The 23,662-nt window shown below is 57.4% G+C and overlaps 8 protein-coding genes across 8 annotated transcripts; 4 read left to right on the top strand and 4 right to left on the bottom strand.

Annotated features, from left to right (window-relative positions):
- Nucleotides 1-287: 287 nt before the first annotated feature.
- Nucleotides 288-2,738, bottom strand: B0I36DRAFT_381338 (uncharacterized protein). Its single transcript, XM_046160852.1, has 2 exons — nucleotides 1,615-2,738; nucleotides 288-1,546 (listed from the first exon to the last, which is right to left on the bottom strand). Exons 1-2 carry the CDS (start codon nucleotides 2,455-2,457, stop codon nucleotides 389-391), a joined length of 2,001 nt encoding a protein of 666 aa, XP_046017415.1. The 5' UTR covers nucleotides 2,458-2,738; the 3' UTR covers nucleotides 288-388.
- Nucleotides 2,739-3,312: 574 nt separating this feature from the next.
- Nucleotides 3,313-4,761, bottom strand: B0I36DRAFT_236989 (major facilitator superfamily domain-containing protein; the record flags this gene model as incomplete). Its single annotated transcript, XM_046149507.1, has 1 exon — nucleotides 3,313-4,761. The coding sequence occupies one exon, from the start codon at nucleotides 4,759-4,761 to the stop codon at nucleotides 3,313-3,315; it is 1,449 nt and encodes a 482-aa protein (XP_046017414.1).
- Nucleotides 4,762-7,277: 2,516 nt separating this feature from the next.
- Nucleotides 7,278-8,180, top strand: B0I36DRAFT_315950 (phosphatidylethanolamine-binding protein). The gene is made up of 2 exons (XM_046152936.1): nucleotides 7,278-7,433; nucleotides 7,651-8,180. The coding sequence occupies exons 1-2, from the start codon at nucleotides 7,288-7,290 to the stop codon at nucleotides 7,841-7,843; spliced, it is 339 nt and encodes a 112-aa protein (XP_046017413.1). The 5' UTR covers nucleotides 7,278-7,287; the 3' UTR covers nucleotides 7,844-8,180.
- A 1,065-nt stretch (nucleotides 8,181-9,245) lies between these two features.
- On the top strand, nucleotides 9,246-10,240 carry B0I36DRAFT_236552 (uncharacterized protein; the record flags this gene model as incomplete). Its single annotated transcript, XM_046149476.1, has 2 exons — nucleotides 9,246-9,591; nucleotides 9,663-10,240. 2 exons carry the CDS (start codon nucleotides 9,246-9,248, stop codon nucleotides 10,238-10,240), a joined length of 924 nt encoding a protein of 307 aa, XP_046017412.1.
- Nucleotides 10,241-11,698: 1,458 nt separating this feature from the next.
- Nucleotides 11,699-15,450, top strand: B0I36DRAFT_315946 (uncharacterized protein; the record flags this gene model as incomplete). Its single annotated transcript, XM_046152935.1, has 1 exon — nucleotides 11,699-15,450. A coding segment is annotated over one exon (3,559 nt), but the record flags the coding sequence as incomplete, so codon positions are not given.
- A 1,057-nt stretch (nucleotides 15,451-16,507) lies between these two features.
- Nucleotides 16,508-17,674, top strand: B0I36DRAFT_346284 (uncharacterized protein; the record flags this gene model as incomplete). The annotated part of the gene is made up of 2 exons (XM_046156442.1): nucleotides 16,508-16,952; nucleotides 17,163-17,674. The coding sequence occupies 2 exons, from the start codon at nucleotides 16,508-16,510 to the stop codon at nucleotides 17,672-17,674; spliced, it is 957 nt and encodes a 318-aa protein (XP_046017410.1).
- Nucleotides 17,675-18,262: 588 nt separating this feature from the next.
- B0I36DRAFT_359872 (uncharacterized protein) lies at nucleotides 18,263-20,304 on the bottom strand (the record flags this gene model as incomplete). The annotated part of the gene is made up of 3 exons (XM_046158207.1): nucleotides 18,263-19,148; nucleotides 19,205-19,661; nucleotides 19,731-20,304. The coding sequence occupies 3 exons, from the start codon at nucleotides 20,302-20,304 to the stop codon at nucleotides 18,263-18,265; spliced, it is 1,917 nt and encodes a 638-aa protein (XP_046017409.1).
- A 763-nt stretch (nucleotides 20,305-21,067) lies between these two features.
- B0I36DRAFT_403910 (uncharacterized protein) lies at nucleotides 21,068-21,712 on the bottom strand (the record flags this gene model as incomplete). The annotated part of the gene is made up of 1 exon (XM_046161763.1): nucleotides 21,068-21,712. A coding segment is annotated over one exon (645 nt), but the record flags the coding sequence as incomplete, so codon positions are not given.
- Nucleotides 21,713-23,662: the final 1,950 nt, after the last annotated feature.

Below are 23,662 nucleotides of genomic sequence, written 5' to 3'. Positions count from 1 at the left end.
TGAGGTAGACCCAGCATCTGAAAAAATCCCCTGTACGGGTCCCCCGGTTTCTTTTTACCGTTTTTGTCTCAGTCGTCATGGTGATGAGTTCTGCGCAGCCATGGGTACTTAGGTCTGAAAATCTGTGGTCATGGTCATGCGGTCATCGTGAAATTTGTTTTGTTTGGCTTTCAATCATCATCGTCATAAGAGCTTCTTACTTCACCATGGTATTTACAAGGCGCTGCTGCACTCCCAGGCAGACGACTTCCCTTCCCTCGCTCGCTCGCTCGCTTACGTAGACTACGGCGACACCGAAAAAGAGAGGGTGCCAGACTTGACGCTAGCTGGGCGGGTGGCATTTTTGTCCATATTGCTTGCAGGCAACCCCACGTTTTCTGGTGTTTAATCAGCGCCTCGTCAAGCTCTGTAGCCGGTCGACCAGTATGCTCAGCTCCATCTCCTCCTCTCCGCCGAGGCCAAACTTGGCCGCGCTCTGCTGGAGCTTCTGCGCCGCCCCGATCAGCGGCTCCGCGAAGCGTTGCTCCACGGCTGCCGCCATCCCATCTGGGACGACTCGTGCTTGTGGAGGAGCACCAGCTGCAGGCGTCTTACTTGACGTTGTCGATGTGTCGGACCCCGCGGCGAGCAGGAAGTATGCAAAATTGGCGGCCTGCAGGATGAACGGGCGGTTTTGCACCCAGTAGTCCATGATCACGGCCAATGTGAGGTCATCGTCGTCGTTGCCACCCGCCGTTATCTCTAGTGTCCTGTCTACCACGCTCGTGGCAGCGCCGTCCGTGTCCAATCCTGTGAGCCCACCCTCTGCGGTGAGGTTGCCGCCGCCGGGGACCAGTGCGGAGATCATGTCCGGGAAGATGGCGTACTGGAGGCGGTCAATCACTTCTGGTGACGCGAAGAGCGAGGACGAAGACGGAGGAGATGTCGTCGATTCGGTGTTGCCGCTCGGCCCCTCCTTGGTCGCTGCGATGATTTCCTCCTTCAGCCACGTCAGCGCGCATGCCTTGAGTGATGCAAACATGCAGTTCTCAAGCAGGTCTTCGAGGATCTCGAGGCGGTTCTGCTGGTCTGGGTCAGAGTGCAGGATCACACCGGCAAAGTTGGTTGCCGCGCTGCGGATCGCAATGTCTGGGTGGAAGACGGAAATAAGCGTCAGGTGGTGGTGATACGCCATTATGGACGGCTCCTCCTGCTCCGTTATCCGGTCCTTCTGCTCCAGCGCGACACCGATGGCCAGAAGCGCATCCGCTGTGCCTGGCGCGCTGGTGATTTCCGCCTCGGCGTCCTGGCCGAGGAACCGCTCTAGCAGTGCGAGGTGTTCGGGGAATATGTACAACTCGCACTCGGGTTGGTGGGCCTGGAAGACCGCCGAGGCGAACAACCAGTATGCGATCAGGCAGACCACGCCTCCAGGCGACAGCTGGATGTCTTCGGGTGAGCTGAAGTCGTCGAAGGCGGCAAGGGGGTCCACAGCGGTGGAATGTTGATATATGCTTCTGACAAAATCGTTTGGGCATTTGTTGAGGCCCAAATCACTGAGCAGAGCCTGTCATCGACAAAGAAGTTAGCTTTCAACCCGCCGTGCCTAGCTATGAACAGTACCAGAATACGCACCACGAGCTGTCCGACGACACCGTCCCTCTTCTGCAACGTCTCATTCTCACTATACGCCTCCACTGTCGTCTTGCGGCCTGGTATCCTCCGCTCTGGTTGATACACGTCCGTCAACCTCGGCGTCCAGCGCATCGGATGAGCATTGACAAATCGCTGCAGGATGCACGTGATGAACGACTGCAGCAGCTTCTGCTGCATTGCCTCCTCGGTAGGGTCCTCGCTCTCGGCCTCTGGGTCGGGGGCGTTCTTGGAGCTGTCGCCATCTTTGTTCGGGTCGAGCACGTTGATGCTGGATTTCCTGCTCGGCAAGGGGGGCCGCTTCCGTCCGCTCAGCGAGCGGACCAAGTTGATGACGGCAGCCGTCATCTCGGGCAGTGGCTGGTATGCCTCAAATACTTTTACAAGCGAGGGCCCGAGGAAGCGCGAAGGGTATTTGGTCTTGATACGGCCGTGCAGGATTGAGAGCATCCCACACAGAGTGATGAACTTGCCCGGGATCTTGGAGGTCGAGGCGATCTCCTGGATGTCCTCTGCGCGCTCGGCCTCGCGCGACCAGGATTCCGTGAGGCTGTCGAGCGACTCCATGACCTTGATGACGACCTCGCGGGGGTTGCCGAGCCGGGCGACCGTCTCGAGACATGCAGAGGAGCCTTCGAGGTCGACAAGCATCTGGACGAGGTCCCAGCCGATCTCTGAGGTGAGGTCTGCATCCTGGAGGACCTCGTTGAGCGCGGGGAGGACCTCGGGCCGGGTGACGTGGTACTGGAGAATGGTGAGGTAGGTGAAGCGATCCTCCTTGGCGCCTTCCTTGATGGCAGTGATGGACTCGTCGAGGCTCGCCATGGCGACGGGTGGACGTGACTGATCGTGGGGGGAGTAGCGAGTGAAGTCCTCACGCTGAGTGAGCGCTGTGCCGTTGTTGGCTTCGAGGCCGAGGAGTCGTTGCTGTTGGTAGCGGGGTAGCTTTCACACGTCTGTGGTGTAAGAGTAGGCTGGTGCCGCGCGGCGTGGAGACTTGTAGGACTGGTGGGGGATATGCTGGAAGCGAGGGGATCTGCGCCCGTTGTCGCGGTCTGGAACTCGAAATGGATCAGGCCGGCCCAGGTGGTCGAGGTTGATGGATGTAGGGCCGATGGGCTGGGCTGCTTCGGTTGTTGGGAGCCCTTGCCGTGAAGCAGGATGACGTGTGACGCAGCTCCTCTCCACCCGAGCTCGGGCGGGGCACTCTCATGCAGCCTGCCTTCGTGATAGTACAAGGTGGGCATGCAGCACCACAGGTGGCTGGGCAAGTCCTGCAGGGTTCGGCTGTGAAGCGGAGCGGGTGTCACTGTGGAAGGCGTGATAGTTCCAAGTCGCCCGTCTGTCTGCAAGCATCGCCAAAGCCCCGGTAGTGCAGTTGTGCTGCAGTTCCGTCTATCATGCTGCATGCACGCGCGACTTCCCCACAACCATTCAACTTCGAGCGCAGATTTGACTCATTAATAGAACCCCCGGTTCTTTTGTTTATTATCGCAATTGTTCTATGCTGGTGCTGGGTATCTCGCTCTATCTTGATAATGAAACCCCGTCTATGGTCTGGCCCTTTCCGTAACAACTGTGCCGGCATCAAGCCAGCTCGGTTGTGTAAGGACAATTCGTCCGGGCGCATGTTGTTGAAACAGTTATTACAAGATTATATACATGGGCATCATCATCCACCTACTGCACAGTCGACGCAGGCTGCTGGCGCGCAGACTCGGCTTCGGACGACTCCTTGCCACCCACCACTCCCGCCTCCTCACCCGCACGGGCAGCGACGATGTCTTGCTCGGTGACCTTGACCTCGTGGCTGTGCTCGAGCTCGCTGAGGATGATCCACGTCGGGACCACGCACAACAGGGTGATGCCAAAGTTGATGCCGATGCTGACAAAGTGGTTCGCGTTGCCCTCGGACTGCATGGCCCAGGCGACGGTCTGGCCCAGGGCCTCGACGCCGCGCAGGATACCCGTGTGGTGGCTGAGGGACGAGAGGTCGGTCGCGTACTGGCCCACGAGCCAGTAGAGGAACTGCTGGAACGCCTGCCCGCCAAAGGTCCAGAAGAAGACGAGCGCGTACGACTTGCCAAAGCCGCCCTGGAACCAGTCAAAGACGGGCTTCTCGGGGGCGTCGTAGAACTGCTTCTGGAGGATGGTCGCCCAGATCCAGGTGCCCACGAGGATGGTGATGATGCTCAGGAAGGCGATGCGGGCGCGCGTCTTGATGAAGATGCGCTGGTTGTCGAGCAGCGTGGCGATGATGAAGGAGCTGAAGATGCCCGCAAAGTTGGTAAAGAAGGACGAGAAGGCGCGCGAGCGGACGGTGAAGTAGCTGGTCAGGAAGGTGCTCAGGAAGCCGTTGTAGAAATAGCTGATGAAGAAGGCCGGGAGCAGCAGCAGGACGCGGCGCGAGGCAAACAGGCGGCCGACGGCCATGAACTCGGCAGCCCAGGTGTCCTCGGTGCGGGTGACGACCCTGGTGCCGTCCTTGCGCCAGACCCTGTCGGCCGGGCTCAGGGTCAGCGCAATGGGCAGGCCCAGGCACATGATGACGATGAAGACAATGTAGGTCGCCGAGCTGACGGAGCCGGCCGAGTCGCGGTTGGCGTTGAGGCCGAGATTGATGGCACCGCCGACAATAGGGCCTGCAGCCTTGGCCGTCTGCCAGATGGCGAGGTAGAAGGCGCGGTCCTTGGGAGACGGGTAGCCGATGATGATGGCGGCCTCGGCAGCCCAGAAGAAGCCGGCCGAGATGCCGCAGAGGGCACTGCCAAAGAGCATGAACCACGTGTTGGCGTTGATGTTGTTGGTGTAGAGCCCGGCGCCGTAGAGCGGGTAGCCGACGGCACCAATGGCGAGGCCGTACTTGAGGCCGATGCGGTTGTTGATGGCGCCGGCGGCGACGCAGAAGACGGCAAACAGGCCGTATACGAGGGCGTTGGCAGCCGAGACGGCATACGGCTCGGCAGCACCGCCGGCTCCGAGCCCGCCCAGGGCATCCCACATGCCGGGCGCCGTAAAGGACACGCCGCAGGCAACCACGATCTGGAAGGGCACCGACCGGAACCACGGAGCACGGCCGTGGCTCACAGAAGCAGCGTCGGCCGCATTGTCAAAGGCCGTGGTCGACATCGTTGGGGATTGTGTGTCGGAGGCGGCCTAGAGGGAAACTTGAATCAAGGTGGGCCAGAGCCGACGACAGTGATTGTGAACTGAGGGAGCGGACACACACAGCAACGCTGAGGACTCGACAGCGTTGAGACCAAGGGATTATATCGCCATCCCGTGGCCGGCGCGGACCGCGCCATGGTCGGCGAGCTGGAAATCTCTGCCTCGGTGGAGCGAGCACGCCATTCCTCTGGATATATCGAGCGCTCGGCTGCGACCGCAGCGCGCCAAGTGGGCAACAAGTCCCTGAATTAAGGCCGGTTTCTGTTACGTACTGCGTGGATCGTGCGCAGTGTGGGAGAAAGGAGGCGATCTCCAGCCTGTTCTGGGTCGCCTCCAGATTTCGGCGACTCGTGTTCGCGGGCAGAGCGGAGGCACCACGAACCCAGCTCCATCACATACATCGCATATGGGTTAGCTACAGCCAAACCTGCCACAGCTCCTGCAAGGCATCTGTCGTGCAACTTGCTCAATGAAGAATTGAAGCAGGACGTTGAAAATTCTTCCAATGCGTGCCGACCAGGGGCTGGTACCGGCGGCATAGGCGGCGCCCTTCCCGTCACCCATGCAGGAAAAAAGTACCGCGCCACCCGTTCGGACACGCCACAGCACGGGTCAGCATTTAAGCCCTGCTGCAAATGTCGTGATCGGCGCCTTTCCAAGGGGGGACGATTGACAAGATGAACGTCAAAGCCTTTAGCGCGAAAGCCCGCCCGCTAGCGCCGGATGACGTCCCACTGCATTCTCTGCCGGCAGCAGAAACACGCGACACAAATCTCGCGTTGCATGCAGCCGACCCGGCCCCGAGCCACCAGGGCCTGGAACAATATCCACGGGGCAATGTGCTCGTGGCCCCCCACGATGGCTGCTAGTCTAGCCGGTATGGGGAGTTCCACGCGGCGACCCTTTCCAGGCAGCTTCGCCATGGCCAGAAATGAATGCATTTGTGGCTCTGCTTGTGTGATTTGGCGGTTGTCGCTAGCTGGCGGTCTCGAACTGGTTGGGCAGGCCCACATGAAGGGGGCGTTCCTTCCAGCCCGTTGCCCTACGTTGCTTGTACAAGTCCTGATTTATGCCGGGCGTAGCCGCGTAGCGAGTCTGTTTCCCCATGGCACGGCAGCAAAGGTAGCTTGAGCCAGACAAGCGGGACCTCGTCGCACAACGAGTCTCAATCTTCATTGTGACGCGGGAAGGACGGACGGTGCTGGTATGGCCGCCTCAATTCATCACGGTCGACTTTCCACAACTGTTTCTGGGCATGCCCAAGTTGCTTGTCAACTCAAATCCTGCCAATCACCGGGTTTCTTTCAAGTTCCCTAGAATCCCACAAAGTCTGAGAGTCCTCGAACCGCCATATTGTTCGCTTCATGCTGACGTTTGTACAGGTCCCGCGGTCACTGACGGCCAAAGGATGGCAACTTGGAGCTGAAGACTATGAGTGGCGCAGACTATCTGCCCCCCTACATTCAAAATTTCAGTCTGAGTCAAACGCTCCTAGAGTTCTTGGTCTCATAGTTGCTTGACACGTAGGACTGCCTGGCACGATGACCTGGGACGCGAGAACTTGAAATAATGCTTGGGACAGTCTTCCAGGGCTTGAGATGCCTGCCCCACTTCCATCAGCTTTGCACCTGCCACTGGTGCAAAACCACTGCGAGTCAAAGACCCAAGATCTTCGCATTGTCCATGATCTAGAACCGCTCGGGGCTAAACTTCGAGAGCGGTCGCACCATTTTATAGGAACGAACCCCTTGCTCTGTGCCAGACAGCTCAGCTCACTCCCTCTCGCCAAGACATCTTCGGGACAAAGCAACAAGGCTCGAATTCCCCACAGGCAATTCTTCCACCACTAGGAGTCTGCGCCGAGGGAGGACTGTGGGGATATTTCGCATCGTGAAAGTGCGGAGAAGCTGTGTTGAAGTGTTTCGCGTCTTCTTGCCAGTGAGGTGTTTTCGTTCTGAATCTCGAAACCTCTCAGACCTCTCGGACTTCTTCTGTGACACATGTGTCTGGGGAGTAATCGCACTTGAATTGTAGGACGCCGCTCTGTTACCCCCAACTCCCACCCAACCCCGCAGCACAACTTAGAAACAACAACAACTTACACCAACCTACGCTATTGACGACACGCGAGCCTCAATTACCATACTCAGACACATTCATCTGAAACAAAAACAATTCAAGTCGACCGACAAAGACGTCCCTAGAAAAGAATCAGCCATGGCCCTCGACGACCACACTGCCGCCCTGCGGGCCTCCCTCGAAACGGCAAACCTAGTCCCCGGGTCCGCTGCGTCCATCATCCCGCCCAACTTCACACCCAGCGTCCATCTCAATCTGTCCTTTGGAGACAAGCCCGTCTCACTAGGAAACTTCTTCAAGGCTGGCGAGTGCAAACCCACACCCACCATATCCTTCGGCACAACCCCACTCTCTACCCAGGACAGCAGCAGCAGCAGCAATGCCGGGGACAAGACGTACCTGTTCGCAATGATCGACCCGGACGCGCCGACGCCCGCGGACCCCAAGTTTGCGTTCTGGCGGCACTTTGTCGTGCCTGGGCTGAGGCCGGGTGAGGACGTAGTGAAGCACGGCAATGTGGTCACCGAGTATTTGGCGCCGGGGCCGAAGGAAGAGTATGTCCCTTTGTCGTTGCTCTCTCCTTGTATTTACCTTTCCCAGGGCTCTCTTTTTTCTTCTTTCCTTTCTTTGATGCGCACACAGCTTTCACGAGAAACGGGGGCCAGCGGTACCATTTTCCTACACTTACCAGAATCATTAAATCTGCGCGGATACGGGACTTGTTTCTTCTTTACTGACTATTTCCCCCCACGCGAACTGGGGAAACAACAGCTCTGGACCGCACCGCTACCTGTTCCTGCTCTTCGAGGAGCCTGCGGGGCTCAAGCTGACAAAGGAGGACGTCGGCGGGGAGGAGTTTGTCCAGAGGCGCTCGTTCCCGGCTGCCGACTTTGTCGCGCGGCACGGCCTCAAGCTGGCTGGCGTGAACTGGATGACTTGTGCTTGGGACGGGTATGCTCAATGATTCAATCAGAAATAGAAGGGAGGGGGGGAGGTGGAGGGCACGCATGGCATCGGGATGAGAAGCCCTCCTCCTGGTGGTGGGTGGTGGGTAGTGGGTACGCAGAGAGGGAAGACAGGACGATGATGGGTGCTTCAAGTGTAGTGTACCGGCTTGTGGGCCAGCCTCGAGTCCGTCCAGCACGAGAATGCGGGGCATGGCTGGCCATCATAGCCACCGGGAATCATAGCTGCCATGTTTGGTATAGAGACGCCCTCACCTTGGGCGGTGGTGACCCTGCCGAGCATGTCAAGGGCCAGCCCTCACGTCACGGCTCATCGAGCACGCCTGTGTTGATTCATCCTTGGATGCACACACCCTGGGTTGGATATTGACTAGAGCTAGGCCCAATGCCCAGACTGATCAGTAGCAGGAGCCCGACCATTGTGGACAGGAAGGGTGCAGTGGATCGGAGCTGGTCCCTAGCCCTGGTGATCTACAGCTGATCTCCAGGCCCAGAGGGTGTAAGTGGCTTGTGCCTGTGCGTCAGGGACCAAATAAGAGAATCAACTCTAATTTTACCCTTATCTGTTGGCCAGGCGGAAAAAAGTTGGCCAAAGTTCGTGGTTATTCCTAGTTGGGTAAAACGGCTACAATGCTACGGCCTTGCCACACGCATCGCCACAATAGGGCGGCCTCCAGATGTGGTGACCCGAGAGTTTCACCCCTGAGATCTTTGTTCTTTGCTGGAATGAAATCATATACAGCACAGTGATGATGGCATTGCTTGTCAATCAGTGTGCATGTGCGCGGAAAGGGAGAGGACTCACTAGATACGTGCGCTTAGGTCGATCCTGCGGACAAGTCATCTGCGCCACGAGGGGGGCCACTCTGGACGGAAGCCCTAGGCTGACAGATTCATGGATTGCTTGGGGGCCGGCAACGCCGTCGACGAGCTCAGCAGGCCGGGGCGCCAATTACGTCAGCGCGCCAAGACCCTTTCGTATGTGAGGCTTGCAAGTGCCTGCGACGACGCGCGGGCTCCCGATTTCCATGTTGACAAGTCCTAGATCTTCTTTCTCTTGTCGCCTGCAATTCTCAAAGCGAGCACGCCGTGTCCGGATATGGGCTTCGATATCGTGTCGTCTCTCAACAAGGCTGCTGGAGCCGCCGACTCGTTCGTCAAGAAGAGGTGGTAGGTCACTGCACAGGCAGCCGCCTTGTACCCCACCACCAGTGACAAATTGCAGACAGAGGTAGAGAAGACATACTGACCACAGCCGCGTCACCAAGGGAGGAAAAGTCACGCCGAGATGCCGAAAAGGCAGCAGAAGCCGCGGCGGCCGAGGAGCGGCGGCGCTGGGCCGAGCGCAACGCCTTCTTTGCGACCATTACAGCCAAGCTGACGGGCGTCACCACGAGCGAGATGCCGCCGCTCGTCGTTGACCCGACCACGACCCACCGGGCCGTGCTCTTCGTGACGACGCCTATTGCCTTTGGCCCGCTCGAGGTCTCGCGCAGCTCGTACAAGCTGCTCGCGCGGCACGTCGGCATGAGCATGACGAGCGTCAGCCACTGGGCGCTCTGCGTGATTGACCGCGGGTTCGGCAAGTGCTGGGCGTACGACCTCATGAGTGATCAGATGGCGCTCAACATGATTGGCAAGAACTACTTCCGCGTGTACGAGGTCACGCCAGAGTTTATCGCCACGTGGGGTTCTTGCCACTATGTGGGCGAGACGATCAAGCAGCACGAGGAGATTCAAGAGCTAGGTAAGCACTTTTCTTGTGAATGGCTGGAATGACTGGCGTATGTGGTTGCTCGTGCTAACATGCATGGCTAGGGTACAAGCACATGTCATCGAATCCGAGGTACCACTTGCTGGAGAACAACTGCCAGCACCTGGTCGAGGCGCTTGTCGCGGAGTTGTGCAATGGTGCACACGTCGAGCAGGCGAAGCTGAGTGAGGAGCTCAAGGATGTTTCACCCAAGATCGCCATGGATATGATGGTCGCCCGGCTGCGGTCGCGCGTCGATGTCAAGAACGAGCACGAAGACAGCGAGGACGTCAAGGAGGACGTCGCAGTGCTCAAATCGCTCCTGAAGCTGTATGACAACCACCACCGGAAGAAGAGCAATGCCGCGATAGACGGCAGCAGCGACGAGCATCAGCCGCTAGCCATCATGCCGGCAACAGCGTCACCCCCAACCGAGCAGGGGTCGTCACCGGGACTTCTGGCTCCTCCACCGGAAAGATCCCCTCCGTTGCCGTTAAGACCTTCGTCCAGAGGATTGTCTCCTGGACCGAGACGTATGTCGCGGGAACCCTCGCCATCTTTGCCACCGCGACCATCGTCAAGCCTGGCCAACACGCCCGTGACACCGCCCTATTTCCCACCACCGCCGACTGGTGCTGGTTAATGGCCTCGATTAACGATTGGCGATTGCCTGGCCCGAAACAAAGATCCGATTAGATACCCACCGATCCCGCCACTAATTGTAGAGTAGCGACGAGATTGCATAATGTAATTCGTTGGAGCGAACTGCCGGTGTTTGCGCTGCGTGCTGCCCGCTGCTTCTCGACGAAGCACTGGACTGGTCAGATTGACCTGGTCGTGCCTGGCCGAAGTATTAAGGTAGTCATCGTCGATGTGTTTGTCCTTATATGAGTGTCTGAGCGAGTGACAGCCGCGGGACCAAGAACGGGCCGGACGGATGACGACGGGAATGTGAGCGCCGGGACATTATGTCCGGGGCACGAGACATGGCCCCTGCCTGCGGCGAATGAAAGGTGGAGGCGGAGTGGTGCGTTCGGATGCCCCAGCCGTTCCTGGATGGGTCGTGATTGCTGGCTGGCTAGCGCAGGTGGCCGCAGAGGAGCCAGGTCCAAGATTCGATGGTGCAGATGTGCTGGAGCACGCTACCTGTGACGCGCAGAAATGCCAAGTCACGGCCCGGGGGAGGCCTCCTCTGGCCAAGGCGAAAACACGGACGGATAGTTGACTTGCTGGATGTCGTTTTGAGTAGAGTGAGAGACACGGACTTGGTGGCAGTCGGACAAAATGAGCCCTGGACAGCCTACCCACCCTCTCCACACGGGAGCTCTGCAGGGGATGGGCGCTGGCAGGCGCCATGTGCCGCAGCCAGCCAGGCACGAACGAGGCCCAGTGATGTCATTACCAGGCCACACCCATGCCTGTCGCACCTTCTGGGCGCACGACTCTTGCACAGGCCTGGAGGCACCACTCCGGTGCTGCAATCAGGCGGGCTTGGGCGTGACTCGATACCTGCATTGGAACAACATGCCCTCCAGCGAACCTGTCCATCATATGCTCCTCTCCTTGTGTGTATCCGCCTCTACTGTCTCACCATCCTAACACGACACCTTCCGGCCCTCCAACGCCAGTAATACTTGTGGTGCACTTGAGTCGCGCTCATCCATCTCTCCAGCCACACCACCTTCCCCAACACCGCTCCCTCGACACGAAAACGCACAAATTGAAACAAGTCCAACATGCTCGCAGCTTGACCTGTCCACCACAAGCTCCATTCACACGTAGCGTTTCAGCCCACCGACATGGCGCCGATCGAGCTCGACAAGCCGTCCATGGCGCCCATTCGGCAGTCATCTCCAGACTCTGAAATCCTACAGATCGACCAAGTAGGATCTCCAGATGAGCCAAAGAATGTCGTGCGTGACAGCGACGGTCATGTTGCCTTCCCGGCATGGGTTCCTCCTCAAATTGAGTCACCCGAGTCCTCAAGCGCCAATTTCAACCGCCAGACCACATCCGCCGTACACCTCAACGATGCGAACCCCGCCAAGCGAGATGGGCTTCGACCGCAGGGCCGCAACAAGACGCAGTCAAACCCACTCCCCATGACGGCGGCTGCGACCAAGACGGATCAGAATGCTGAGAACACTGTCCGTCCATCGATCGACAAGAAGTTCGTAACAGACCTGCCTCAGCGCAGCACTGTAGACTCAGACGCGCCACCGCGGTTCAACCGCGCAGCGACCAATATCTCACTGCTGAATCACGCGATATGGACCCCAGCACCCGGGGCAGACAGCGATTCATCCTCGGATTCCGAGTCTGAGCCAGAGACCGACCATACAGGAAAAGCCCACAAGAAGGGTAAAGAAGCAGGACGTGTTAGCTCGTCTCAAAACAAGAGGCAGTCCACGGATGATCGCTATGGTCGATTTCAGGTAGGAAACGACCGATACAAGACGAAGGGCAAGGTTTCGAAGAAGGACGGTAGACTCAACATCACAGTAAATGACACAAGCAACACGGGATACCTGGCAAAGGCTCTGGGGAGTGCTGTCAAGACTGTCGTCACTGGCAGCAAGGAGCCGAAGGACGACAGTGAGCGACCAAAGGGCCGACGACTCTCGTCTGCAACGACTGCAACTTCTGTCGCGGCGAGCCGTCCGAAACTCAACATTGTGATAATGGTCATTGGATCTCGGGGTGACGCGCAGCCTTTCCTCAGGATCGGAAAGGATCTCAAAGAACATGGGCATCGAGTACGAATCGCCACGCATCCAGCATTTCGCGACTTTGTTGAGAAGGACTCTGGCCTAGAGTTCTTCTCTGTTGGGGGCGATCCGTCAGAACTCATGGCATTCATGGTGAAGAACCCTGGCATGATTCCGAAGCTGGAAAGCGTCAAAGCCGGCGACATCGGAAAACGGCGGGCCGCAATGGCGGAGATGTTTGATGGTTTCTGGCGGGCTTGCATCAATGCCACAGATGACGAGAAGAACAACGCGAACCGCAAGATGATGGGCACCAAGGAGCCTTTTGTCGCGGATGCAATCATTGCCAATCCACCGAGCTTTGCCCACATACACTGCGCGGAAGCGCTGGGCATCCCGCTACATTTGATGTTCACGTTCCCGTACACCCCGACGCAGGCTTTCCCTCATCCTTTGGCCGCGATCAAAAAGTCCAACGTAGATCCTGGCTATACCAACTTCATTTCGTATCCACTGGTTGAGATGATGGTCTGGCAGGGCTTGGGCGATCTCGTCAACGATTTCCGCGTGAAAACGCTCAAGTTGGATCCCGTATCGACACTCTGGGCGCCGGGCGCAACATATCGCCTTCACGTCCCGTTCACATATCTATGGAGCCCAGGGCTTGTTCCCAAACCCGCAGATTGGGGTCCCGAGGTCGATGTGTCAGGTTTCGTCTTCCTCGATCTGGCATCTACATTTGAACCACCTGACGATTTGGTAGAGTTTCTCGACGCCGGGGAAGAACCAATCTATATTGGATTTGGCTCAATCGTCGTCGATGATGCGGATCGTTTCACGGAGATGATATTCGAGGCTGTGAAGCTCGCGGGCGTCCGCGCTCTCGTATCTAAAGGGTGGGGCGGGCTGGGACAGGACAACGTGCCAGAGAACGTATTTATGCTCGACAACTGTCCCCACGACTGGTTGTTCCCACGAGTACGGGCCTGCGTGATCCACGGCGGTGCTGGCACAACCGCCATAGCGTTGAAGTGTGGCAAACCTACGATGGTGGTGCCGTTCTTTGGTGACCAGCACTTCTGGGGCTCCATGATTGGCGAAGCTCGGGCTGGACCAGATCCCGTCCCATACAAGAAGCTCAATGCAGAGGCGTTAGCTGAAGGAATCAAGTACTGTCTCACAGATGAGGCACGCGAAGCGGTTGGCAAGATTGCCAAGTCTATCGAAGAAGAGGGTGATGGCGCGAAGAATGCTGTCCACTCCTTCCACCGACACCTCGAACTGTCTGGAGAAGGGTCTATGCGCTGTTCTCTCCTACCGGAACAAGTGGCAGTTTGGTCGGTCGGGCACACGAGCCTGCGACTAAGCGCTATCGCAGCTGAGATCGCGGTAAGGGAAGGCTTCATCTCTTGGAAGCGCTTGCGGCTCTTACGCCACAAAGAGTGGAACGACTTTGAAGGCCCGGGCGAGCCTGTAACAGGTGTGGCTGGCACGGTTGTCGGTGCCGTCGGTGACGTGTTTGGTGGAATCGGTAGCGTGCCATTTCGACTCGCAAAGCTGGGCCAGAAACGAGCTGAGCGGAGGAAAAAGAAGGAGGAGAAACGCAGACGACGCCACGAGCGGATCGAGAAGGCAAGGTCGAAACAGGCACAGCCGAATGGGAGCGAAACGAAGGGGTTCCCCTTTCCGCCCAATGATGGAGAGAAGGCCAAGGGATCAACGGGCGACGAGCAGAATGGCGTCGCATCGAACGAACCAAAGCCACAAGATGAAGCGCAGAACACTCCCGGTCCGCTTACAGCGGCCACGACGCCAGGCACGGCAGGCATCGACAACCCTGCCGAGGAGTACTTTCAAGAAGTAGCTGGCGGCTTCGAGGACACCGGCAAAGCACTGGCGCGAGCACCTGCGGATTTGGCTCTGGCACTGGCACAAGGTTTCCACAACGCGCCCCGACTTTACGGCGATGACACGGTCAGGCCGCCAGTACGCGTAACTGGCTTCAAGTCTGGGATGAGGGCAGCGCGCAATGAATTTGTCTATGGCATATATGATGGAGTCACCGGCGTCGTCCGACTACCTGTCCGCGGTGCCAAGAAGGATGGCTTCAAGGGGGCGGTCGCCGGAGTAGGCATGGGTCTGACAGGCTTCGTCCTCAAGAACCTGTCTGCCATCATAGGCCCATTTGGCTACACAGCCAAAGGCATCGTCAAGCAGGCTGGCCGACGCAACCTACCGACTCGGTTCGTTCGTCGCTCAAGAATCGTTCAAGGGCAGAAAGAATGGAGCAGCCTTGGTGAAGATGTAGGCAAGGACCTGACGGAGCGCGTAACCCGTGGCTGGAAAGTGATGCGACAGCTAGCTACCTTGCTCATGGAGGCGAACAACAGATCCAGTTTGAAATCACGCTTCGGAGGCCGCGAGAAGACCCCCGAGGGGGATCACGAAGACAAAGAGCTGGGTACCCTGGGGCGTGGGCCGGCTTTCGCGAGCGTGGACACAGCCGAGCAGGCGATTGAAGCCATCAAAGGAGGGGAGAACATCCAGGAAGTTATGGGGCAACGGTCCTGGCTGCCTGAGCTGCCGAGAGCGAGCACCAGTCGACGCAGTGAGCAGGCTCATCTCGAGGATGACGAGGACGGCAGCGATGGCGAAGACAGCCGGGACCCTGACCATGCTAATGACAATCCTGGTTCGGCGCAAGCGACAGATCATTCTCAGGCACCTACACTCCATGCGGAGGCGCCATCGCCCTCCTACAACACGAGAAAACTCAACACTGAGCCAGGCAAGACGCCGGAAAGCGAGCGCAAGACGAAGGCCGGCGAAGATGACTCAAAGAAGGAGCAGCACGTAACCTTCAAGCAGGCAGGAGACCCTGCGGAGAACAAGACTGCCACATTGCAGGATGGCGTGCAGCAGAACCAAACAAATGGCGTGGCTGCGCAATGAGGGAGGATGGTCTTTATTGTGCGCTGGCGCCCAGCAACAGGAGGACACTAATTTAACTGGGGGAAGTTGATCACGCATGGATACCCCGGATGTTTGCAGAATTTAAAATCTCACGAAATACCCATAAGATCTGAGCGATGTTTCTTGTATCTTAGCGCTTGACATTTGAGAAATGTAATTAATTTATCCTATGAAGTCGAGCGTGCACTTCTTATGGCAAATGCGGGTGGGACTGCTCGCATCTCGATTGCCATGTGCAGTCACGATCTTTAATCTGTACCAAGCCTCACTGCGCTTGGCGTGCTCTCGAATGAGGATAGCAAATCGTGGAGATGGCGGACTCACAGGGAGGGATCTGGAGGCCGCATGGTACTGCGTGCCAGGGGTTCTCTGCTTCTCATGCCAGGGCCGAGGTTCCTTGCTCTTCCTGGAGCAAAGAGGGGCGGGAGGCGGCATAAAGATCAGCGCAACTCCTAATTACCTAGGTAGATTGTGTTTCCCCGGCTTGGACAGGTACCTTGGCATTGGTGATTCCTGGCGGGCAGAGATAGGAGCCTTGCAGATGAAGAGGGTTCGCCTACAGCGGTGAATAGTAGTCGATACCACCAAGTCCAGTTCAATCCGTGACTTACTCCCGTCCAACCCTGGCGAGCAGGGATCAAACCAAGAGGACAATTGGGGTTGCACAGCATTGACGCGTTGTTGCGTCCTCGACAAGCTCTACCTTAGGGGCCCTTTCACAAACGCATGATCTTCGAATCTTGGGCTTGCTTGTGAACATCTCCAAGTTCCGACTTGCACGCCCGACGAGTTCGGCATTCTGCCCACGCTCTCCAAGGCATGTGATGTGCTGTATGGGTGGTATCATGGCATCAACCCCCTCCCCCGTCCCGTCCCCCTGCTCTGCCCACCCGCAATGACGTCCCTGGCTGGCACCTGTCCGGCTGGAAGGTTGTATCCTCGGCGGGTCCTGCAGCGGAGTGCCTGCGGTGTTGGTCCTTGGCTTATGCATCGACGTGACGGGCGAGCTTGATTTATATCAGATACGCTGCCCTGGGCCAGACATGATCTGTGAAAGAGTCGTCTGATGGACTAGAGGATCGACGGAGATAAATCCCCGCTCGCCTCTGATCTCTCCCAACCCCGACCTGCCAGTCCCTGCCTGATTTTCAGGTATCGGAAGCATCGTGACTTACACGGGACAAGACGAAATCCGAGTCAAGAGCCTCGCGCGCCCCAGAGCAACAACAATGCGCCTCCCATTCTCCTCCTCGGCCCTCTGGGCCACAAGGCTCCTCGTGCTCGTCACCACCGCCGGCTCCCTCGCCCGCGCGGCGGAGTACTGCAACAACTGCACCAACGAGTCCCCCGAGCCGATCCTCGCCGCGCCCGCGCCGTGGATCCTGACCGGCCGGGCCTACGCGATCCCCATCGTCCCGTTGTCCCTCGACCTGCCGGACAAGACGTTCCACCCGCTCGAGCGGACCGTGGGCAACTACACGGCCGGCACGTTCAGGGGCATCCTGGGCACGATCCTGCTGGTGCGGTACGACGACAGCCCCGTGGGCCCCTACGACGAGTTCATCGTCATCCCGGGCACGTTCAGCTATGACAAGGAGGGCGTGGAGCAGCTCCGCCTGAGGATCGGGAGGATCTATGTCAGTCAGAAGTACACGACGTGGAATGGACGGAGCAGTGAGTTTTTGCCCCCGCTTCTTCGGTAGACACCGAGTTGAGTCCCAGACGGCTTCTTCTCTTTTTCTCCCCCGTTTGCCGGGAACGAACAAGCAATTGTCCCGATCATTAGCCGCTGGGTGATGTGCAGGAGAGAACCAACGGGTAGTGGTCGCTATGAATTGAGCGAAAGAAGCAATGAACTGACTCTCTCTCTCCCCCCATACACAGACTGGAACATCCCCAAGCATCTAGCCCGCTTCGACTGGACCTCGCACCCCGGCGGCGGCGAGTCGGTCAAGATCTACCCCTACGACACCTCGGGCTCGCTCTCCTCGGCCATCGCGCAGGAGACCGGCCCCAGCGCCAAGCCCTTCTTCAGCATGACCTTTGCGCCCACCATCCCCGTCCAGATCCCCTTCACGACCGACGTCTTTGGCTGGCTCGGCATGGAGGCCACCACGCTGGGCCACCCGCCCATCCCCGAGGGGAACGGGGTATACGACGAGCTCCCCGGCACGGACTTCTGGGCGCACACCGTGTTCGGGCTTAAAGGCTCCAAGGCGAGCCTGGGCCTCATGGATCTTAGGCAGGCCGAGACGGACGAGGTGGTATCTGGCAGAAATGCGGTCGGCGACGAGGTCTTTCCGAATTTCTGGCCGGGGATGCCGAGGTGGAATGTGGCGCTCAAGTTGACGGATGCTATGATCTCGTTTAGTGACCCGGAGACTTGGGTTGTGTGAGAGAGAGGGAGAGAGGTGGAGGTGCAACAGGACGAACAGCCGGGCCAGCAGGGCTCTTCAGTGTGCGGGCTGGAAGGAGGAGGGAGGAAACAGGATAGCGCACTCAGACGATATCACACTCTCGCGCTCTCTACCACGCCCTCTTTCTCTTTGTGAGGTGTTTTGACGGTCCGGGGGAAACGCAAGATGTCAAAACGCTGATCACTGCTTCTTCGTTTCACTGGTGCCGGTGTGACAACCCATTTGCACCACATAAAGATCCCATGTCTTGGAGAACAAGGCCAACGTCTTCTGATTAGCGTTGTGTAACGCCAAGTCCGGGACTGGAAGCAAACGCGTTGTCCATTCAATGCTACATGTACATAAAATGCAAAAGTAATAGTGACTCGCTCGCCGCTTCCGCTTCCGTGAAAGACGCGCTCAATGCGTTGGCGCTCGACTTTGTTGCCAAGATCGCCAAAAGTCGTTCTCATTCGGGTGTTTTTGTTTTGTGTGTTCGCAGAAGGCCCACTGCATTTCCAGCAAGGCATCATGCAGAAGACCATTGCGTCGCCTGCCGTTCAGATGCAGACCGCAACTGCCATCAGATCAAAGATTGTAGGCTGATTCATCTCCCTCCACATTGATATGTGCAGCCGGGTGGCCATTCATATACGGGTTCGAAGCGGACAGTAGTACGCCTAGGCGCAAGCTCCGTGGGAGTCTGATCCGCTGATTTGTGGGATCAGCCAAATTGTGCGAGTCCGGGCTCGCACCCTCGCGTTTCCAATGAGGTGGTGTTTCGTCCCAGACAATCCTCGCGGGCAGATCCATCATCGTGTTCCACATACAGATGTGCATGGCAGCTTTGACGTCTTCGAAAGTTTCCATGGTGCGGTCGCCCTGGTTCCGAACAGCGTTTAGGTATATCTGCCAGAACTGGTCCTCGTAGTTGGCGTGCCCATCGGAGCTGAGCACAGCTAGGATACCGATCCAGAGGTCCACACCGGTACCGTGTAGACCCTCGAGGGGGTCGTCCACCGCATCGAACATGCGTTTCATGCGTGACAAAACGGTCACTGGACCTGATGCCATGGGCGCCTTGCCACCGCCAAGGAAAGCAATTGATTGAATGAAACAGAGGCAGACGAGTCCTTGTGCCGGCCTCAATTTATTCTTGTCATCACCCTCGATGTACCATCGGATGAGATGGGAGATCATCATCGAGTAGATGGTCTGCACATCGAGTGCATCCCACTCATGCCGTTCTGGAGCCTTGGCCCACGCTTTTCGGTCGTGCTCAAGACATTCCATAATCTTGACGAGATGTATCAAGCTCTCATCGAACCCGAGTGTTGTGAAGAGGTTTGTCATCGGTGCTGGCTTTTCATAGGATGGCGAAGATACCGGGTATCCGTGATACATCTGCCCGATCAAATCTCGAGGCAGTAGATATGACTTATGCCAACAGATCCCAAGTTGAGGCACGGTGTGTCTGGCAGAGTTTGAAGTTAGCCTGTGACCGCAGAATCCACGAAAGCCATCACATACCTGACAATTAGATGCTGCAGCATCTTTGAGCTCGCCAGCCCATGAACGCCGCCCCTGAGTCGTATCATTTCCTTCAAGCCGTTCATATGAGCTACCCTTTGTCGCTGGTCTGCATGAAGCTCCGCAGTCTGTGGCACCTCGGGCAAAAACAGATTTTCTTCTATGCACATGAGATTAAAGACAGCAGCAAGATTCTCGTCGGACACTGCTTGGCCAGGGTCGTTCAGTCCCTGCTGCACCTTCTTGATGGCCTGCATCTTGTGGTACTGCACAAGACCGCGAAACTTGGTCTGCTGTGGTTGCAAGATGCTGAGTTGGAGGGCAATCAAGCCCAGCATGGCGTGCATGAAGGCTGACTGTTGAAGTGAAGGCACGATCCAGTGAGCCTGGATTGTAGCCGAGTGGGAAAGGGCAGGGCCAGCCATGGGCACGATCTGGGGTGAGACAGCTTTTATGACTACGTAAAAAACACCAATCAGGATGAGCACATGGGTTAGAAAGCCTGGGATTGGGGCGGTGGGCTTACAGAAGTCCAGCATGTAGCTTGTCGGTCCATCCAGCCTGACTGAGGAGATACGGAAAGGGTCGACCTCGCCAGAGAGTCCCGTTTGCGCAGACAGCACTGCAAGACTCTTGTTGCACACTGCACATTCTAGCTGGCCATCTGAAGAGCCCTCATCGCCAAGTTCATGGTTACAACGAGGACATATCTCTAGAGATGATTGCCTACGCGATTTTGGCGACTGTTGCTGCTGACGATGTTTCTTGGGCTGTGGCTTCCCTACGGATCCCTGGCGGGCTTTGCCAGTTGCTGATGGTCTTCGCCGGTTGGCAGGTTCGTCCCCTGCGACAAGCACTTTTTGATCCTCTGCTGCATGGTCCTCCTCGTCCTGGGTGTCGGCTGTGAGGGCTGCATCCTCTGCTTGGGATGCCTTGCTGCGGGTGGTCCATGGGCGTGCAGCCCGGGCATTGCGCATGACAAAGGCCCGGGCGGAGCGGGACGCCTTGTGGCCTGCCGCGGAGCTGTCACTGGTGGTGTTGACAAAGACAAAGGCGCCGGCACTGCCGGGCCCGGCGGGCTTTGAGCCTCCGGGGGCCATGCCGCTGGGACGTGACACCACGGCCCGGTCCGTGGCTGCTACCGGGTCAGGCTAATGTCTCATGACGCGGAAGGGGAACGGCGACTCGCTGCTCGGCCCCTGGATGGCCGGGTGGCCTGGTCCGCGTGGCGAGCGGAGAGTGGACGAGCTGAGGCAGGCCGGCAGCCAGCGACGCTGAGCTGAAAGCCGCAGGCGTTAGCCAGGCAAGGCGATCATGCGAAGAGGCGGGATAGGGTCCGGACAAATCGCCTTGGCCCGCAGATGTGTGTGCCCAGTGCAGTGCAGGCTGGGGGTCGTGGTCGTCTGGGTCGCGGGCCAGCGGAGGGCGGAACGAGGACCGTCCTGTCGTCTGGGTTCAGCTGATGGGCCAGGGGCCACTTGTTGTCGACGGATCGGACCGATGTTCTGGGCCTGGTGGAGACACACTAGAAGGGTCGTAAAGGGACGGATGGGATGGGCTGGGCAGCTGAGCTCGAGGGAGCCACGACGATGCAAGCAAAGATGCTGGATCTGGCACAAACGAACAAAGGCACTACGCACTGGCGTTGTGGAGTGGACGGATTCGAGACAGCAAGAGCGGGGCTCGCGCCTTCCCCGCCTCGGCACCAGGACCCCTTTGTCCATTCTGGGCTTAGCGCCACCCGTCTGACTGCAGCGCTATCTTTCTCCTCGTTGGGCCTAGGCCCGAATTGGCCAACCACACACAAAAGTGGCCAGGCGTCCATCTTGGTGGGAGAACCGCTCTCGAAGGCCATCTCTGTCGCTACAAGACGAGATCGGACGTTGAACGACCTTTCAAGTGAGGGTTCTCCAGCGCGATGCAGTCAAAAGCCTTAGCTGCCGCCGCCTTGCTAGCAGCGTACGACGACAGACCATGCTGCAATGGCGGCAGAGTGGCCAGTGCCGTAGCAATGTTCAAGATTTGACCTCCCTCAGCGGCATGGGGTTCAAATGCCCGGGCTACCTTCATCACACCCAAGACGTTGGTAGTAAACGTGTTCCACCAACTATCCAGATCACACTCGGGACTGAGTACCGGGGCGCTGGCAGGCATGTACGCAGCCGAGCAAACGAGGATGTCAATAGCGCGAAAAGACTCGGCGACCGTGGTAAACGCGATGGTGAGTTGCTTTCCGTCCGTGATGTCCGTTGGCAAGGCGAGACCATTTGTGCCTGGATACTCTTGCTCGATAGACTCTTTGGCTCTCGTGAGGATATTCTCCTTTCGAGCTAGAATGGCCATCTTGGTGCACCCGGCGGCCGCAAAGGCTCGTGCGATGCTGAAGCCAATGCCGCTGGCACTGCCGGTGATGACGACGACCTTGTCCTCGGCTGATAACGCGGGCCGGGAGGGAGAAATTGCAGGGTATGACTCGCTGTGCCATGTCTTGGTCAAGGATGATTGGTATGGCAATCTTACATGCTGCTCAATGTCGGCAAGGCCCTAGCCAATCCCCCCTTCAACGAAACTGGCCTACAAAGAACAGACCTGTCTCATGCAAGCGACAGGACACCTTCTGATGCACCAGAAAATCCCTATATGTCGCTTCTCAGCACCCACAACGCCGATGAGGAATTGCAGCTTTTGTAAAGTCTTGAAGCTGAATCTTTCGAGCAACACAATTTTCAAAGACATCTGTCTATCCTAACATTGCCAGATCCGCCTTACTCCCTTTCCTGATTCGGACGCCTCACGCCCAATGGTCCGGATTCGGAGCTGAATGGCGACCTTGCTATCTATATTTTCCAGTCATATCTGCACATGGTGACCAGCCAAAGATGTGTCCCGCCGTTCATCCATCCCAGTCATCAGGACTTGTCTCGCAAGGCGAGCCGTCCGAGGCCCCTTTTCACCTCCTTGAAACTTGCGCAAATGATTTTGCAGGGCCAGCACATGAACAAGAGTCTAATATGGGGCTTGATTTGCACGGAGCAGAATTGGCTGCGCGCTGAGGTACATGATACGCCTTTTGGCCTTCTCAGGATTATGTCAATGCTTGCTGAGAACCGAGCATTGTCACCAGCCCATGTTCGACAGGTGGGAGGCGTTGGAAGCGATGCGGAAGATCATTATCTTCATGCTGCTTTGAGTAACGGAGGGGCATCAGCATTACACAAATTTCGACACACACCTCATCATCTCCTTTATCGTAAGTGGGCATATCCCCAGACCCTCCTTGAACCGTGGGAATCTAACTGATTCGGGCTCCGCCAAGAATATTTGTGATGCTATTCGGCGCTGATGTTGTGGGAGACCTGGGCGTTTTTCGAATCACGACACCGGTATGCCCTCTCGTAATGACCAGCTTCACGTTCGCGCGCCGTAGTCACACATACGAAGATGTGTTCCTGCGTGGCCCGAAGCTTACTTGCATGCATTTCAGCGCGGCAACGATAATATGCATAATCAACACCATCTTCCACGCCTAAATTGCACACCCTCCACCAGGTTTGCCCCAGTATCCTAGCCTTGCTGCCCCTGCCTCCAAGGTACCATGGAACGCCGACAACAATGCGGAGTGGTCGATCTGCTAGAAAGAAGAATTGCACCGAGACGCGATGCACGAGATGCTGAGAACTGCGACCTCGTCGGCCTCAAGGAGGCCGCGGCTGGACATGTCAACAGTCGTCAGGATGACGGCGACAGCAAGAGTAGCAGATGGTGTTCACGGGCGGACTCGTTTGGCTTGCTTGTCACACTGGTGGCCAACTTGACCTACTCTGTAGCTTGCCTAAAGTCTAGTATCACTCGAAGCGGTGGCTTTGGGAGATGCACAATGCAAGACTGGGAGATTAGCAGTTTCCCTAGGATGGTGCTCAAGTAGGGGCTGATATGGACAGAGTGAGTTCAAAGCGACCTGCCCATTCGAACATAACTTCGTCTTAGCCGCGCACGAATCGCTGCTTCGCGGACAGCATTATTAAGGCATGCGATGTGATTTATCCGGACTTGGCTTATTGCTAACTTCATGACGGTCGCCCCTGCACTGCCCTTCGACCTGCTATACCGACGCTGAGGATATCCCAGTGCTGCCGCTCATGCACAAGCACAACGCAGAGCTGTTCAGACCCGGCTAAGTTGCGGAGCAGGATTGTGGCTAACATCAGAGCGCCAGGCATCAAGTTCTTACGGCTGTCCATCTCCATTACGATAAAACGAGCTGGCTTGTTTCGGGACTTTTTGCCTCTCAAAGGGTCGAACGGCAAAGTAGGTTGAGAGCCACCTTGCTAACCGGACAACTGGGGTGTCTAGGCACCCAGATACGATCCTAGCTCTTTCCCCTGATCTGCCAGATCTGTCAATTTATAACCATGCTTTAGGTAAATTGTTGCCTAACCATACCCTGGCCAATGTTAA

Source organism: Microdochium trichocladiopsis (assembly GCF_020744255.1).
Source record: "Microdochium trichocladiopsis strain MPI-CAGE-CH-0230 chromosome Unknown B0I36scaffold_2, whole genome shotgun sequence".
NCBI classification, from domain to species: domain Eukaryota; kingdom Fungi; phylum Ascomycota; class Sordariomycetes; order Xylariales; family Microdochiaceae; genus Microdochium; species Microdochium trichocladiopsis.
Note: the sequence above shows the minus strand (reverse complement) of the source record. Positions and strands in the feature narration are given on the sequence as shown.

Coding starts and splice junctions, on each gene's coding strand:
- B0I36DRAFT_381338 (XM_046160852.1), bottom strand. CDS start 2,457: ATGGCGAGCCTCGACGAGTCCATCACTGCCATCAAGGAAGGCGCCAAG. Junction 1,547..1,614: donor GTGTCGTCGGACAGCTCGTG/GTGCGTATTCTG, acceptor TGTCGATGACAG/GCTCTGCTCAGTGATTTGGG.
- B0I36DRAFT_315950 (XM_046152936.1), top strand. CDS start 7,288: ATGATCGACCCGGACGCGCCGACGCCCGCGGACCCCAAGTTTGCGTTC. Junction 7,434..7,650: donor GCGCCGGGGCCGAAGGAAGA/GTATGTCCCTTT, acceptor GGGAAACAACAG/CTCTGGACCGCACCGCTACC.